At 41.1% G+C, this 17,988-nt stretch overlaps 1 protein-coding gene and 1 non-coding gene across 4 annotated transcripts in view; one reads left to right on the top strand and one right to left on the bottom strand.

The window, feature by feature from the left end:
- Window positions 1-3,567: 3,567 nt before the first annotated feature.
- On the top strand, window positions 3,568-3,675 carry LOC122201508. The gene has a single exon (XR_006194212.1). It is a non-coding gene; the product is annotated as a U6 spliceosomal RNA (small nuclear RNA).
- A 5,786-nt stretch (window positions 3,676-9,461) lies between these two features.
- The window catches only part of ALG9 (ALG9 alpha-1,2-mannosyltransferase), a 105,553-nt gene continuing 97,026 nt past the window's right edge, over window positions 9,462-17,988 (bottom strand). For 2 of the 3 annotated variants that reach the window (XM_042907381.1, XM_042907386.1), the window contains 2 exons: window positions 13,098-13,216; window positions 9,462-10,859 (listed from right to left, as the gene is read on the bottom strand). In XM_042907381.1, coding sequence (XP_042763315.1) covers window positions 10,801-10,859; window positions 13,098-13,216 — 178 coding nt within the window. In that variant the 3' untranslated portion in view covers window positions 9,462-10,800. Of the gene's footprint in view, window positions 10,860-11,099; window positions 12,812-13,097; window positions 13,217-17,988 lie in introns of those variants that run through there. The other variant, XM_042907382.1, reaches the window with a different exon arrangement.

The following is a 17,988-nucleotide window of genomic DNA, read 5'->3' on the forward strand; positions in this document are numbered from 1 at the left end:
TTGCCCCCATTCCTGTCAAAGCATCAAGAATATGGAGAAACACAAGCAGATGGGATCAACAGACATCAACTCTTGTGCATGTATTAGCTCCCAGTGTCACTACAGAAAAGATCAGTCCCAAAGAAGTCTGAATGATGTCACTGTCATGCTCTGTGGCCTCTTGCCTCAATTTAGTTAATCGCTTCCTCCTCACCATCCACAGGGCTTTACAAAGTAAATGTTCATTCAAGCTTATCGGCTCTAGAGCCACCCCACTCTAGGCCAAGTGCGAGAGACAGACATGTAATGTAGGTGGTCCTCTCAAGGCAGACCCAGAAGCGTCATCCCACTAAAAGGGCCGTCAAGAAAGTGGTAGATGAAAAAAACAATAACCACAATACGAACTGGTAGATGTTCCAGTTCACGCACAGAAAACCTGAGGTACACGCAAGCATTTTCCAACAACCTTCATTTATCAAGATGACCCTGATAAACTGATTCCCAGATATGCACTTAATTCAATGCAAAGCAGTAATTATCACCATAGCATCAAGGATATTGTGAATTTACTTTTATACAAAGATTGTCTTTTTTTAAGTTTATTTTTATTTGGGAGAGAGAGAGCAAATGGGGGAGGGGCAGAGAGAGAGAGGGAGAGACAGAATCCCAAGCAGGCTCCACACCATCAGCACAGAGCCCGACATGGGGCTGGATCCCGTGAACTGTGAGATCACGGCGTGAGCCAAAATCATGAGTTGGATGCTTAACCGACTGAGCCACCCAGGCGCCCCTATACAAAGACTGTCTTAATCCTGTGGGACTCAAATATTTTCACCTCACAATCTTAATTCCATTTTTACAAGGCTGGGAATACTTGACAAAGAAGATGAAGCTTTGCCTGGAGTCACACAATGAATCACAATGAACGCAGAAGCTATGACACTAATAATCATGCATTATTACTACTCCTTGCTTCATCCTCTACCTCCATGCCACAGTTTATACCACCAGGTATAAAACTGGTATTGGATTTCCAGAGCACAACTTCTCTTGAATTCTTGGGAAGAGCAAATCAAAGACATGGGACAGCCAGTTCTCATTCAGGGCAGAATACAGAATGGTTAAGAGTATTCACTGGAGCCAGGATGACCTGGAAGGACATCCTAGCTTGCCAATTACTAGCTGTGTGACTTTGAGCAAATAAATCACCCTCTCTGAATCTTGGTTTCAGCATGTGTAGAGCTATAAAGCTTACCTCATGTGGTTAAGATTAAATAATTCATATATAGTGCTTCGATTAGTACCTGACTGACATGATGAGTCAACCCTTAAATATTAGCCATTATAATAGTTATCTACTGAGGAAGTCGAAGCAGGAAGGAAAACATTCCAATCAATTGAGCTTTGGGAACAAAGAGGACCACTATGAAAGGATGAAGAGAGTACGTGATTTAGAGTCAGAACACTTGACTCAAGGTCTTCCAGAAGGCTTTCTCATTGGGAAAATAGAGGCAAATCTTAGCTGATCTCTCCTCCCTCTCTCTCTCTCTCTCTCTCTTTGTTCTTGTGAGGAATAAGATTCATAACACAAAGTACCTTGTCAATGGAAAATGCTTCACAAATGTAAGAAGTTATTGACCACCAAGGATTCAATAACTGGTTGGTGCCGACACCAAACAAAAGAAGAGAACATCTGGGGACCTATGCTCAAAGTGCGTAAGCCCCTGATTCGCCAAGAACACCAGCCAGAATGAGTACTTCTCCAACCACAAGAGCAGACTTAAGCTACAACAAACCTAGAGATCAGACGGGCACGGCGAGCTTTCTCAAAAGTCTCAGATGTTTGAGTTCTATTGTGGGCTCTAACTTTCTTAGGGCAGACCCCTTGTTATCTTGTCAGATGCTATACACAGCTCATCAAAAACTCTTTGTTACAGTGTTAAATGCAAAAGCAAGGTACACAGTATTATTGAAGATGCAGGGTGTTACTTAACCCAAAAATGTTTGAAAATAATACATTGCTCCTTAACAGGTAGTATTAAAATATTGTATGACTGAGACAAAGAGACAGCAAGTGCCAGAATGGTGTATATAGTATCTTACCATTTGTTTCAAGTAGAATGCACACATGCACTTGTTTAAGTATTAAAGATAGAAGGCTCTAGAAGAACACACGACTAATCACATTGGTTGGTGAGTGGGAATAAAACTAGGTACCTGGGGAACAGAATGGAAGGGAGATTTTTCAACTTTCAGTATATCTATCCATTTGTCCTTCTGTTTTTTGTGGGGTTTTTTGTTTGTTTTTACTATATACTATATTCCAGATTTTACATCAATTTCACCCATTTTTCTCCCAGTGTCTCTTATCATTTCAGGACCCAATCTATGATACCAATATCCAAGATATCTAGGCTTTTTCATTTCTGAACGATGAAAAAGATTATGTATTCAAACAAACAAGCCTTTTGGCTCTGGGTTAGTTACCACACTGTAGACTAGACTCTGCCTCTCCCTGGCCGACCTTCCCCATGGCATCCGTAAGTATGTATAATAGCCCTTTCCTGCCAGCTACTCCCGGTCTAGCTCTGCTGTGTCCACAAATTTCACATTTCCTTCTTCTTTATTTTTCTAAGCCTTTATCACCTGTCTTGTACCAGACCCAGCCAACCTAAGTAGTAGTTTTCAGCATCTGGGCACAATGTCCCCAAGTTGCAACGAGACAGAGGTTTGATTTAGCAAAAGCAGAGATTACTTAAAATATTCCTTGTCTCCTGAAAGCTTTACCCTGTAGGTCCCCTGAAGATAGTATTTCTTCCCACATTCTTTTCTGACCTGCCCTGAACTATTAGGAAAAAGGTCACAGGAGTGAGAACAAACCCACGCCAAGACCCCCTGGACACGTCACTCGCCCTCAGCAGAAATTCAGCTGGGACTGTAATCAGAAACCGGAACTCCCACTAACTTCTAGGACTTCAGGAAATCAGCTCCCTGTCTCATCTAGCTGTGATTAAAATTAGCTGGACCACACAGAGCTCTTAACCCCTAGAAAGACCGACTCTGTTATCTGCACACTCAAACTCCAGGCTGTGGTTTCTGAAGGCAGATTAAGCAGGTGGTAAAAAGACTGAAACAGCTTTGACTTATCTCTACCTGTCTAATCATTCTGGGTACCTCAACATAACATCCAAAAAAGGAGCTCGAGGGCTGTTGACTTCCAAGAGGTCTTGAGATAGGGAGTGTGATGTCATGGTTGAGAGAGAGGATCTGGAGTCAGACAGATTGCTTAGGTTTGAATCCCAGGCCTGCTACTTCCCACCTAAGGTGATCTTGGGCAGGGCATGTAATATTAGAAGAATATTAGAAGAATACCTTAAGAAGAGGTATTAACAGTTATCACCCTCATAAGGTTGTTGTAAGGATTATGCAAGAAAAAAGCAACTTGAAATATTCCTGACATACAGTAAGTGCTTAATATGTTAGCTATTATTCATATTATGTCTCTGAAGAGCAAATCTGACAATCTAGAGGGTATAAGAAAGAAAAGTAAAAAGAAAAAAAAACATACTAAAAGACTCCCAAACCCCCATGCTCCTTGCAGCAGCACCTATATTAAAATCAGAACAACACAGAGATTAGCATGGCCCCTGCACATGCAACGATGACTCACAAATTCATGAAGTATTCCCTAATTAAAAAACAAAACAAACAAACAAAAAAAACATTCCCCATCAAGTTTGAGCTCAAGAGAGGGTATCAGCCATCACACGGAAAAAGAAAGAAATCTCCTATTTCAAACAGCTGACCTTGTCTGGTCCCCAAGGCCTATCTGCCTAGGTGGGTACCCTTTACTGTTTTAAATGTCCGTGTTCTGCAAATGTTTGCTTCGCATCTAATGACCTGCACAGGAGGAGCAATCAAAGGTATTCTAAGGCCTTTATATGGCTCAGCCTCTGCTACATGCTATTACTTTCCTTTGAGCCACCGTGTGGATAATGTGTCAGCATCTGACGGAGGGGAGCACTGTGCACACTCACATAGGTTTTGGGTTGCCTTTGACAAGGTCAGTAACTGAACAGAGGCAAAGTTAAGACTGTGTGTATGAAGTAGCTTGCTCATGTTTGGAACCCTGACAATGGGCAAATGGCTGGTAATTACACCTCAAAGTAGCTGCTACCCCTTTTCAAGCAAACACATACTTTTTACTACCTATGAATACTACCAAAGTCACGTTAAAGAGTAGTGACATTAACTGTGAGGAATTGACCTGTGGATCATTTCCCAACCCAGGAATCACTTTTGGGGTAGATGATCCATCGCCCATAAATTAAGGGCATGGTTTTCTCCAGGAAATTTTTGCCATTACAGCAATGTAACCATGCATTCTAAAGAGATACAGCTCAGGGGCACCTGGGTAGCTCAGTCAGTTAAGCTTCCAACTTCACCTTAGGTCATGATCTCAGTCCCTGGGTTCGAGCCCCATGTCAGGCACTGTGCTGACCCCTTAGAGTCTGGAGCCTGCTTCAGATTCTGTGTCTCCCTCTCTCTCGCTCTCTGCCCCTCCCCCGCTCGCACTCTGTCTCTCTCAAAAATAAATAAGCGTTTAGAAAATTTTAACTGAAGAAATGTAGCTCAGATATTTCCATTTACACAGGAATTTATACACCAAAGAATACTGCAAATACTGAAACAAATTAGCATCCTGGAAGAAAAGAAATGGTGAAATGTTCAGTGAGAATGGGCTGCCCCCTGCTGGATTTAGGGAAGTCTCTACAAGGGCACTGCATGCAGTCCGGCTGCCTCAGCAAGTTTTCAGAAATAATGATACTTGGAAGTAAAACAAAAACAAAACCGAAAAACAGAAACAAAAACAAAAACAAAACAAAAACAAAAAAAACATGGCAACAAATTTAAACTTTGGTGTTATTTTTTAGAATATCTCCAGTAATCACAGACTGTAAAAACACAATTATAGAAAAGGCCCAAGTAGAGGGGAAAGGGCTGAGTTGAAAAAAGCACTTAAGATTCTTTTATAAATGTAGCACTGTAAAACCAGCCTCCTTTTCCTACAGAACTCCACAAATATTTCACAGGCAAGAAAAAAAAATGAGAATATATTCTCGGAAATACCAGGGAAGCTTAAGAGACACGTATTGTCAATTAAGGCAAGAAAAAAGCAAGACCAACTGCTGAATGATATACATGGTGTTTTCTTGTTGATTGAGGGGGCACATTTCAGGTCATTTCTCTCAGAATGAGATTAACCTTTGCTCTCGTGTCTGTGTGTGCATGTGGGGGGGGGGGGGGTGGGGGGGGAGGGCAGCGGCTCCCGGAACCTTTGCCAAAGACCAGTGCGAGTAACAAAGGGGAAGTCTTCACTGTACATGCCCCAGAGCATAGTATACGAAATCTACAAAGTAGGTTCGCCCAGCGTGCCCTGCGCAGGGCTAACTATCCACCGGCACGTTTTTTCACTCTGCTCACCAGAGCCACAGGTCCTTCTCTGAGTAGGCTGAGCAGTGCCGATCAATAGGGTCTGAACTTACAAGATCTTGAGTCTTCCTCAAGGTTGGATCTGCCTGCTCAAACACTCTCCTCCCCATCCATCAATAAAATGGCACTTGAATGGGTCTGAAATGACCAAAATTAGTCATTGCTCTTTTCCAGATGTGTTCCCATTTAAATGTGCTGAGAGGATCAATGGGAAGAGAACTGCAGTAAATTATGAACATTCATTAGTGTCCATCAGTACCCTATTAGTTACTTGTTTCCCAGAAAGCAGGCCCCAGAGAGAATGGGTAAGAGGGCAGGTAAAGTTTGGAAGTCAGAAAAAATAGAGAAAACATGGGGTTGGGGGATGGGAGTGGCAAGAAGTGTACATGGAAGTATGCGTCGCCAGGGGCTGTAAGTGGAAAAGAACAGCAAACATTTTGCCTACTCAATTACCTTTGATCTTTGGTGTGACTGCCTTCCAGCCTCTAATAACAATTGCGGTGGATATTAGAAAACCACATAAAAAGGTTTTTTAAAATAAATGCCAGGGCCCATCTGTAGCTACTAACTCAGAATTCCTTGGGGGACTCAAGAAGATAGGGATGATTTTTTAAATGGTCTCCAGTGAGCCTCTCCTGCAGCTGTGGTTGAGAATCACTGCTCTGTAGGTCACATCTTCTCCAGCACTGAGTGTGATGCTGCGGAAGCAGCTAGTAAGCAGACCAAAAAGCACACCCTTCTCATTTGCCAATTTGAGATTCAAGAATTAAAATGGTCAATACAGGGCAATGTCTCCAGTTCCGCAGGCCAGTCAAGATCAAAGTTATTTTAACTCACACGTCAGAGCCATCAAGAGTCCGTTGTTTTTATTTCTATCCCCAGGCATGTAACAACGGAATAAGCAGCCCAGAAACTGGAAGCAAAAACAAGAACAAAAAGCCCCACCATTCAAAAGTAGTTTAGGAAGATACCTAAGGTTCACGTAAAACATTTAAACGTTCCTACTCAGGTAAAATGCTATTTAATCCAATTGTTAATTTAATCACAAACTATTCTAAGAAGAATAGTCACTTCCATGGAGGTGTCAGTCATTACATCTTCCAAATTGTGTCACTACAATTCTGTCATCTCATACCCCTTATCTAAATTTGCTTCATTTTATTCATCAAATCTGTTAGTTATAATTTCTTTCAATGTCAGGTCTAGGTTGAACTGCACAGCTGAAGAGAGCCAAAACAGCCTTCAGTTTAAAAATACAAAAATCACTCACACTGGGCAGTGGAGGGGGGAGGGGGAGGGGGAGGGCCTGGGTGGTTCAGTGCGTTAAGCATCCAACTCTTGATTTCAGCTCAGGTCATCATCTCATGGGTTGCGGAGTTCAAGCCCTGCTTGGGATTCTCTCTCTCCCTCTCCCTCTCTCTCTCTGCCCCTCCTCTACTCACTCGCAAAATAAAATAAACATTTAAAAACAAATAAAATTAAAATTTAAAAATCACTCACTACTTGATATTATTGAATTTTTTTTTTTTTTTTTTTTTTTTAGTTTATTTTGAGGGGCACCTGGATGGCTCAGTCCGTTAACAATCAGACTTCAGCTCAGGTCATGATGTCACTGTCCATGAATTTGAGCCCTGAGTCAGGCTCTGTGCTGACAGCTCAGAGCCTGGGGCCTGCTTCAGATTCTATATCTCCCTCTCTCTCTCTGCCTCTCTCCACTCGCACTCTTTCTCTTGCTATCTCAAAAATAAATAAACATTAAAAAAAGGTTTTTTTTTTAAATAAATAAAGTTTATTTTGAGAGACAGAGCATGAGTGGGGGGGGTGGGGGGGAGGAGGGGGGAATCCCAACCAGGCTTCACTCAATCCCAAGAGCTCGATGTGGGGCTCAAACCCACAAAACCTAGAGATTGTGACCAGAGCCAAAATCAAGAGTTGGGTGTTAACCTACTGAGACACCCAAGTGCCCCAATATTATTGAATTTAAATGTATCACTACAAAGCCATCCTGCAGTTAAACTTCCTTTTCCTAGCAGGGCTGATAGGAATGGAGCACTTCTTCACACCTGGAGGGGAAGCTTTCTGCCCCAAACTAGTTCAGAAGGTCTCCTGAGCAAAGCCTGACCTTCCAAAATCAAATAGAGATATTCAGTAAAGGTACCAAATCTCCTTTTAGAAAGTACTCTGAGGAATCTGCCTTTGTGTGTGTACTTCAAGAGAATTCCTTAAATATGCACAATATTGAGTCTCATTTACATCTTCCAAATTGCCCTTTGAGTAACAGAGGGCTTATAACTTGCTTTATTTTCAATGGTCTAAAAATCAGCCACATTGAAAGCATAAGTTGTGTATTAGTTGCAAGTGTCTTTTGGCTCTTCCTTCTTGCTTATCAATGAACATGGGTATTACCAAAATGTTCAGGGAACCGTGTTGAACCCTGGGAATAAATGGGAGTGTGATATAGTCTTTGCCGCTTGATGTGCCAACAATATTCTTGAAAGACAGGTTTACAAAGATAACATGTCAAGGTTCCATGCCATTAGTAAAGACACTGGGTACTCATGAAGGGTGAGGAAAGGAAGTAATCCTCAAGCCTAGAACAGCTTCATAGAAAAGGGGGAGACTCAATCTGGCCTGAAAAGATTAACAGAAAGAATGAGGACATTCTAGGCACCCCCGCCCCAAAAAAAAGAAAGAAATTAATTAAGGCTGTGGACTTCCCCTGGAATTATATTGGTAGAGCACCCTTCTCTAAAAGGACTTTAAAGAAATGAAACGAACCAAATTTTGTGGGCATTTTGGGTCCTATGGAAAGAAAACAGATAACCTATCATATAAAACCAAATAACTACTAGAAGTTACTAGCTATAGGTGCAAGGCAGGGAAATGATGTTAGGAATGCATTCACAAAAAAGTTTTTACTAATCCTGACGACCTCCAACAAAGGGGGAAATTACCTAAGTGTTAAATACTATCAGATCCAGGATACCTGGGTGGCTCAGTCGGTTAAGCATCTGACTCTGGTTTTTGGCTCAGGTCATGGTCTCACGGTTCATGAGATCACACTTCACACAGGGCTCCATGCCAACAGCACAGAGCCTGCTTGGGATTCTCTCTGCCTCTCCTCCACTCATGCATCTGCTCTCTCAAAATAAACATGAAAAAAATTTTTAAATAAATATTAACCAAAACATTAAAAACAAAGGTGGGGGGGGCCCTGGGTGGCTCAGTCAGTTAGTTAAGTGTCCAACTCTGGCTCAGGTCATGATCTCAACAGTTCATGAGTTTGAGCCCCACATCTGGGTCTGTGCTGACAGTGCAGAGCCTGGAGCCTGCTTCAAGTTCTGTGTATCCCTCTCTCTCTGCTCCTCCCCTGCTCACACTCTCTCTCTCTCAAAATAGATAAAAATTAAACAGTTACCAAATCCACACTTCTATGAATATTAAGACCATCACAGTCCAGAGCTTTTTAATCGAAAAACCTAAGATGGATCTGGAGATTATTACTTTTTATGCACAACACCGACACATTGAAGTAATTCCCACTATGCTTGGTTTTTCCACAAGTACAATAAAACTAATCCTCACTGACTTTCACAAATAAATGCCTCTTCCTGGAGTTTTCAGAAGAAACATTCTGTGCTATTTGGCCTTTAAGAAGGCAGGGTAGGGGAGATGCTGGGGCTCCTGGGTGCCTCAGTCATTTAAGTGTCTGACTTTGACTCAGGTCATTATCTCACAAGTTCATGGGTTTGAGACCCACATTGGGCTCTGTGCTGACAGCTCAGAGCTTGGAACCTGCTTTGGATTTGGTGTCTCCCTCTCTGCCCCTCCCCTGCTCACACTGTCTCAGTGTCTCAAAAATAAATAAACGTTAAAAAAAAATTTTTTTTTTTAAAGAGTAGGGGAGATGCAAGGAGTTGAGTTTCAACCTCCACCAAAGATTTAAAAGCTAGAAGCAAACGAGAAGATACCAGCCTAAGAAAGGAAAATCAAATTGCCAAGATTTATTTAACTTTTTCTTTTACAGAAAACACACGTACGTGATATAAATAGTGACACGTGGAATAAAGTACAGGGATCAGGAAGACAAATGAACTGGACAAGACTCTTGCATCAACACTGTACTGCTTCCTGATTTCATGTGCAGCATGAATTACATGGTAATGTATGTGCTGGAAAAATTAAAGGCAACATTCATTTAGATTTACCAAAACACCAGAGGGCATCTGAAATCTCATCTTACTGTTGCAAAAGAATAAAGCTGAGCATACGTCCATCTATCCATTTACTCAAGGCATTTAATGTAGTAACATAAGAATGAATTGACACATGAGCTTTAATAGGCTGTGGAGGCAAAGTTTAAATTGTGTCTCTTTTCCCTCCTCGGAAAAAAATAACCAAATTAAAGCAGAGGTGCCTGACACTGGCTAGAAGACAGCATAATCACAGTGAATTCTTATTTCAAATCCCACGAAATGCAAAAACACAATAAAGGATTGCCACTAGTGTTTTGACCCAACAGTCACTCCAGATGTAATAATGCTACAAAACCACATGAGTTTTTAAGGTTCTTTCCCAGAACTCCAAACCAGCAAAAATGTCCCAAGTAAATGGTTGAGATCAAGAACCACCCTGATTTAAAACAATGTTTCTAAACTTGAATTCAATAATAAAGAGTATGGGCTCCCATTTTCTGTGATTATCCCAAGAGATTAAAATGACTAGTCTTCTGTTTTATCAGATGACAGCCCTCAGGTGCCAGGTACACTTTGATAATAGATGCCTAACACACTGTCTGGTTCAGTAATGGGACTCAGTGTTGTAAGATCTGGGGTTCAGATAAGGCTGCTTAAGATCAAGAGGTCGGGGGAGTGCCTGGCTGGCTCAGTGGGAAGACCATGTGACTCTTGGTGCTGGGGCTGGGAGTTCGAGACCCACATACAGATTACTAAAAAATAAATAAATAAAATTTAGAGATCAGAAAGCCCTGAAATGGTCAAGTACACCTACTCCCTCATTTAGCTCCATAATCAAAGTTTATTACGAATAATAAACAAAGTCCTCCATATTTCTCAATACACAACAATCTGTGAAAAGACAAGTACCTCAGATACTTTATCCTTAAAGTGAGCAGAGCAGTTAGCTCGTGCTAAACACAGATCCTCTGGAGGAGAAATACTTGTCTGACCAGGTGTTTTGAAACTCTTTTTCCCAGGCAAAGCTGGCTTCCCTGTATTGCTGAGATGGAGACTTTTCAAAAATGTGTTTATATAACATCACATGAAAAATACTCATTTTCAAAATGAACAACATTGGTTTTTACGTCCCTTACCCACAGCATTTGGCACAGTGTTCCACAATGTATTGTGCTCTCACTAAAGATGTACCTAGAACAGAGGAAACCAAAACCAGGTTTTAAAAGGGATAGGAGCAGATATCCCCAAGGAATCCCTTGATCAATCATGACCTTTTTTTGTGCTCTATTACAGTAAGTCCTCACTCAGAAGGATTTTTTTTTTTTTTTAAACATGCAAGGTGAGAAAAGAGACCATTAATGTATCACTTTGATTAGGAAAAAAGCTACTCACCATGGACCTCCATTATGGGACTCTTATTTTCCTGCAAAAAGTAGAAGGCTTTAGCCAGTGTGAAAGACAGCACATGGTTACTGCAGGTGTGGCAAGACATTTCACTGCAAATTCTCTACCCTGTAGTCAGACCACATGTGCCAATATTCGCCTTGGAAAGCAGTAACCAAGTATGGAGAATTAAATACCAGAAATCTTTAAAGCAGCAAGTGGAACCCCAATTTATCTTCACTTTGCAGTTACTGTTCTGTACTGTCTAGACCTATTTCCTCTCCAGCGCTTCAACCTCAGTCTGGAAATTCCATGAGAGGGATCCCGACAAGGAGGAGACTTTTTGTACGTTGACTAGCCATTTCTTTCCCTATGACTTCCTTTCTCTTCTCTTGGGATCAGTTCCTGTTGAAAAGCCCTTCTCTTTGAAGAATTAAAGATGAAAGCTCTGAAAAATCTCTTCATCCTCTCTGCAGATTACTAGATAATTACCTTTACAGAAATAAGGCACCTATAATATGACCCCAGATTGATTATGTAGAAACGAAACTGATAGGAGATTCTGTGTGGCTGCAAAAGAGCAGGACTTCCAAACATGAGCACAACTTTCCAGACACAGGCTGGGCCGTACCACGGGGCACTGCTGTGATGGTCTAACCCACAGGCAGAATGGAGGCTCTGAAGAACTCAAAGAAACACAGAGAAAATTCTTCCTTAAAATAGAAAGTTACATTATCAGTCAGGTCTCTAGCCAACACCATCGCTCTGTCTTCCAATGTCTTCAGAGTCAAGAGAGGAAGTATGGAAGAGCTTTAGGTAAGAAGTTCAGGAACCCACGTTCTAGTCCCAGCTCTGTTACTTACTGTGGCCTTGGGCAAGCCACTTGCCCTTCCCCACCACCCCCCAAAGCCTGTTTCATCATCTATAAAATGGGGACCAAACCACTTGTCTTGTCTGCCTCACACTGTGACCGTGAGGACCAAACGAGATCATGTGAAAGTACTTTGTAAACAGTGAAATACTGTATGTAAAGTAACAGTATATACTCATTACACTTTAATTAAGTCCTTATCATTGCCTATTTGACTAGAAGTGCCCCATGCAGAATGTGCTTTGCAATAGATAAGACTCAAAAATACGTGCTGTAAATATACAGTGGCCTTTTCCACTAGGGTTCTTTAAAAAAGGGGGGGGGGTGGGAATTCATCAATAGCCTCAAAATACATTACTTAAAAATGTGAGGTCATCCAAACCTACCTACCAAGTGATCAAATTAATTTTCCCCAAATATGTCCTATACAGTTATGGTCTACTCTGCTGATGCTTTTATACAGAAAAGTCTGGAATTCAAGAAACAGCATGCGAAAACTTAACACAGTTTGTTGTATAGGAAATAAACTGAGAATAAGAGGCATCCTACATAATGAAATTAGGTTACAGTTCCTCAAATGGTTGCCTTTTTCCTGAGATATCTCCAGGACAGGGTCCTCGTCCTGTGAAGTGCTTTAGAGAAGCTTAGTCCTGCACGAGGTGAAAAGGACATGTAGGTTGGCAATTAGGCTGTGCTCATTTTCAGCACTAGGACTTGAGTAAGGTCTGCTAAGAGCTGCCAAACAGCTTTGGTGGAGAAGCCTGTGTGGCCCAAAAGAGGCTTGCTAGTTCTCAGATGCCAGGCCAAAGTATGGAGAGAGAGTTTAATGCAGCCATCCAGTTCAAGGATTTTCAATTCTTCCTGTAAGGTGGCTCTGCTCTTCTCCGGTCTAGTAAATATCGAACAGAAGAAAAACAGTAAGATGTAGAGCAACATACCTACCAGACGTTAAGGCCTTTTCCTGCCTAGCTGCAAAAAGTTCACATGCAGAACAGAGACACAGCAAGACGTGAATGGGAATTACTTTGACCAGCCCAAAGCACCCAGATTCTAGAATCCTGTGTCAGACAGCCTTTATTACAAACGTTACAAATGATGATGTGGAGGGCGTCCTGTCAGTGCAATCACTAGTTAACAGGATGGTCGTCCTTTGGGGTCACAGGCGTGTTGCTAACCTCCACTTTTCTTCCTGATTTGCTTTGCTTTCCGGGGTTTGAGGATGGTGTAGTTTGCATACGCTGTATACTGATCTGACAGGAAGGGGACATAGAATGCCCGCAGCAACTTTGAAGATCTGAAAAACAAGAAAGAAGAAAAAAGAATTCTATCGTTTGAGATAATTTACTAGCAGTGTTGAAAATGATGAACAGAAGTTAACTAAACAGGGTGGTGAGGATCATATCCTGTATATGTAGCAAAGAAAAACCTGTCCTTTAACTACTAGATCATGAAAACAGACTTAATCAAGACCAAGTACCTTGTTACCAACACTGAAAAGACAGTGCCCCTAATAAGCCACAGAATATCCTTCAGAACAGCCCGAGGCCTTCCCTTTGCAGAGAATACGCCATAGAAAAGCTCCAGGTCAATCAAAGGACTGCTATTACTGGAATAAATTCTTAACACCCAAATGGTTTCTGCCTTCCGCCAAATGCCCAAATGATTCTGATTCCAGTTCTAAGTTTCCCTAGAGAGAGAAAGAAAACTACGTGCTGGGCTTCCTGTGCACAGTGTGCCGGCAATGCCTGAGTCAGAGAGGGAGTGTCCCCACAAGCTCGTGTCCCCGGCAGGCTGGAATATGCCCACTTGTGACTAAAACATACAAATAGCTCCAAACCTGAATTTCTCACGAGCTTCTGAAGAATGTGAAAAATGCCTCACATCACTGAGCACTCACTATTGGACAAGCACTGGAAAAAGTGCTCACACTTCTTGAGATATTTAATCCACCCAATTACCCCAGGAAGAAAGTGATATTATCCCTACTTTATAGTGGGCAGCTGAGGCTCAGGCAGACGGATTTGCTCAGGGTCACACCGTAAGTGATGGAGCCCTCACTCAGACCCAGATCTGATTACGGATTATGCACTTTTAACCTGCACCAGGGCATATCCCACATCCCAGAAACGGGCTGACCAAATTCATCACTTCCTAGAAAATGTGGCAGTGATAGTTTCAAATTCTATATGAAGTCTTACTTCTTGACTATGCTTCTGGAGTCTGAAAATCAAAAGTTGGCCCAGTTACCGCCACCCTAAATGAGGCAGCTGAAGAGTGCTCCGCTGGCAGTCCTCTTCCAGACTCTAAACTTGTAAATGTCATGTCAACGTGGCATTTGTACTGGCAGCCTGCCCCTGGGTTTGGCAGACTCCCGCAGTGCCTGCACACAATGATATCGTGCTTGGCATACACACCTCGTAGATTCTCCCCAAATGGGACGCTGGCAGTGCTCGGTGCTCAACAGAGACGTGCTTGACTTCAACAGCTAACAGTTCGAGGGCTTTGATAGAAAAGAGGCTTAGAAGAGAGACACCCGAGATAAAGCGGGCCTGCTAACAGAACGAACAGGAGTGCGGGGGCACCCACCTCTGTCAGAAAGCAGCTAGTTTATTCTTTCTGCCCATGCTGCACAGATAGGGGGAAGGTCAGAACAGAAAGCCATAAGCCAAAGCAAACTCCTGTGAGCTTAAGTGTAGTAAAGACACGCTAAGACTAATTAAGTGTCATTTCCGTTCCAGTGGACTCTGCACTAAGAGCTCTGTGAGCACAGTCCACGTGTATTTCCGGCCAGCTCAGTCCTTCAGGCTCCAGGAGAACATTAGGGCTGCTGGGCCCACTTTGAGTTTTTCACTTTCTTTTCTGAACAATTCCTTACTACGTGGGAAGGCTGTTATTTCATGATTTTGTTTTAGAGTCTTCCTAAGAACAAAGAGAAATTATACTTATTTTTAAAAATAGAATAAAACTAATTCTACCTTGTAATTACATACGGGTCCACTGCAACCTTTGATAAATTTAAGCTGTATTATAGGATCTCGGTAGGGGTTTTTTTTTTCCCCTCTATCTCATGTTATTTGCAACTTTTTTTTTTTTAAACGAGTAAGACAAAGGAAAATGATGAAATCACCAAAAAGGATGATACAAAAATAATCACTATTGCATCATCCTGCAATTTTCTCACTGCATTACCCAAATTATTGTATCATCTTTCAATGGGGTAGAAAGACCTGAGACGCCATCTTGGTAGTCTGCTTTTAGCTTTCATTGAACACAGATGAGAATTGAGAATCTTAAAATTTTCTGTCCATAAGGGCAATAAGAAGACAACAGACAGAGGGAGACATGTCACAATCATTAGACAAATCAGAAGATGGACACAAAGAGACAAAGGGCAGCAGCACCTGCAATGCTATCGTGGATGGGGACACTGACCCTAAGTAAAACTTGAGTCTCTTGAGTCTTCAGATGACAACATTCTATACAGTATCTAAGGAGGAATCTTCTCAAACTCAAGAACTGATGAGTGAGCAATAGATCTCTCAGAACAAAAAGAAAACAAGGGACTCTCATTCACTTAGTCATTCCACAGGAAGGACTTATTCAATATTTTGCAACGAAAACCTGCTGGACCATCCTGTTATGCTAAAAGGGTGCAGGATGAGATTCTTTCATCTTTTGTGCCGGGGTCCAAATTTTACTTGATACAGCTCATAAATGGACAAATGCTGAAGACAGGTTAGTATACAAAGGTGAATGGAAAGTATGGATGAGAAACAAACGTGCAAATTCAATGGATCATTTGACGTTTAATAAATTCAAGAATGAAAATGTCTGAATTATGGAGCCAAGAACATAGCTATACTCTAACAAAATTATGACCCATTAAAGATTTAAAAAATTCTAGTGTTATGTTTTGATGATGCAAGAGTGAGAAGAACCAGGAGTACTAAGTTAGAACCTACTGGAGGTAGATTTAAAGTCGGGAACCAGTATTTACAAGATGGATATATTCCAGGTTCACGCATGACAAATGCTTTCAGAGACATCCATTTCAGGTGTGTATCTATCTAGGTCCATCTATTCCAAATGAGGAGAACCTGGAACCAAGTGTCAGGGTCGCTACATTTAAATTATTAAGATTTTAAATGAAGAATTTATCTATCCTCTTACTCTTATTTATATAAGCTATTTATAAAATAAACTAAAAAATGTAAAAAATGAAAAGTGTCTATTGAGCCAAGACAGTACACGGTGATGGAGTATTTTTCTTGGTGTGCTGATAGGTCATGCCCAGAAATTCTAAAAGAGATCTTGGGCCATAAGTGGGACATCACCAAAAACACTGACTGCCCTGAAATAGAAGAAGGGCCACTGTACATGACTGTTGAATGCAAAAGGCATTGAGAAAAGGTAAAAAGATAAAGGAGATTGGGACAAAATGTTTGTAATACATCTGAGAGGATTAGTAGCTAGAGTATGTAAAGCATTCCTGCAGTCAAGGATAAATGACTCCGTGAGGAAAAATGACCAAGAATATGAACAAAGAAAAGAAACATAAATGGCTAACTATATATAGAAAGTAATATTCAATTTTACCGGTAATGAGGGAAATGTAAATTTAGGCACAATTTTTCAATAATCAGGTTTGCATGAATCAAAAAGTCTAGTAGCATCAAATAATCAAATACCGGTGAGGATTTAGGAAATAGATACTGTCAAAGTGAAACCTGCAAAGCCACTTGGAAAGGCAATTTTAACCATATTAAAACAAAAAACTATGCAGTCCCTATGAAAAGGGTTTTATCTTATACTTTATGCCATACTGCTTTTTTAACAACCTACTTTGTTTTCCATTTGTTACAACAGAAACTTTACAACATATACAACAGTAGGCGAAACATACTACATATAATAGTTTTTAAAAACCAGTAGACGGATTTTTAAAATAAATATCAAATCCTTAACAAACAAAAAAAATCCTATGTGCTTACTATGTCTAGGGCTTTGGGTACTGTCCCTGAGCACACCAAAGTTTCTGTTCTCAAAGAGCTAGTGATCTACATGGAAGAAACAATATAAATGATACGTAACCATGGCACAGCATTTCCTAAACAAAAAAAGGTGATACCAAAGTTCAAAGTGATAATAGACACAGTGAGAAGCGAGGACAAACACTGAGGATTGCATGGGTATGGATTGCATGGGTATGGATACACACTTACTGTATCTTAATTCATTTCACCCATCCAACATTTCCAAGATATACTAAACAGAAAGGCAACTTGCCCTTTCATAACCAAATCTACAGCTCTTTTAGGTTAAATGCTCTGTCCACTCAGCACCAGCCAGAAAATGGCTTGAATAAAATCCAAACTCTTTCTCATGGTCTACAAAGGCCCAGGAGATCTAGCCCTCACTTACTTGCCCTACCTCACCTTGCACATTTCCCTCCTCACCCACTACACTCCCACCATGCCAGCCGCCTCTCCGTCTCTCCCTACCCTATAGCCTTCACATGCGTTCCTTCCTCTCCCTCGAACACTCTTCCACCCTCTTCTTCTCATGATTAAGTCCAACTCAATTTTCATTCCTCATCTTAGAGGCAACCTTTGAGAGGTCTCTTTTAAATATATATATATGTATATAAAATATACATATATATATATATATTTTTTTTTAATTTACATCAAGTTAGTTAGCATACAGTGCAATAATAATTTCAGGAGAATCCAGTCTTTCACACCTTATGTATAACACTCAGTGCTCATCCCAACCAGTGTCCTCCTTAATGCTCCTTGCCCATTTAGCCCATCTCCCAAACCCACAATCCATCCAGCAATCCTTAGTTTGTTCTCTGTATTTAAGAGTCTCTTATGTTTTGTCACCTCCATGTTTTTATATTATTTTTGCCTCCCTTCCTTTCTGTTCATCTGTTTTCTATCTTAAATTCCACAGGAGTGAAATCATATTTGTCTAACTTCACTTAACATAACACACTCTAGTTCCATCCACGTTGTTGCAAATGGGAAGATTTCATTCTATTTGATTGATAAGTAATACTTCATT

This window comes from Panthera leo, chromosome D1 (assembly GCF_018350215.1).
Source record: "Panthera leo isolate Ple1 chromosome D1, P.leo_Ple1_pat1.1, whole genome shotgun sequence".
In the NCBI taxonomy this organism is placed as follows: Eukaryota; Metazoa; Chordata; class Mammalia; order Carnivora; family Felidae; genus Panthera; species Panthera leo.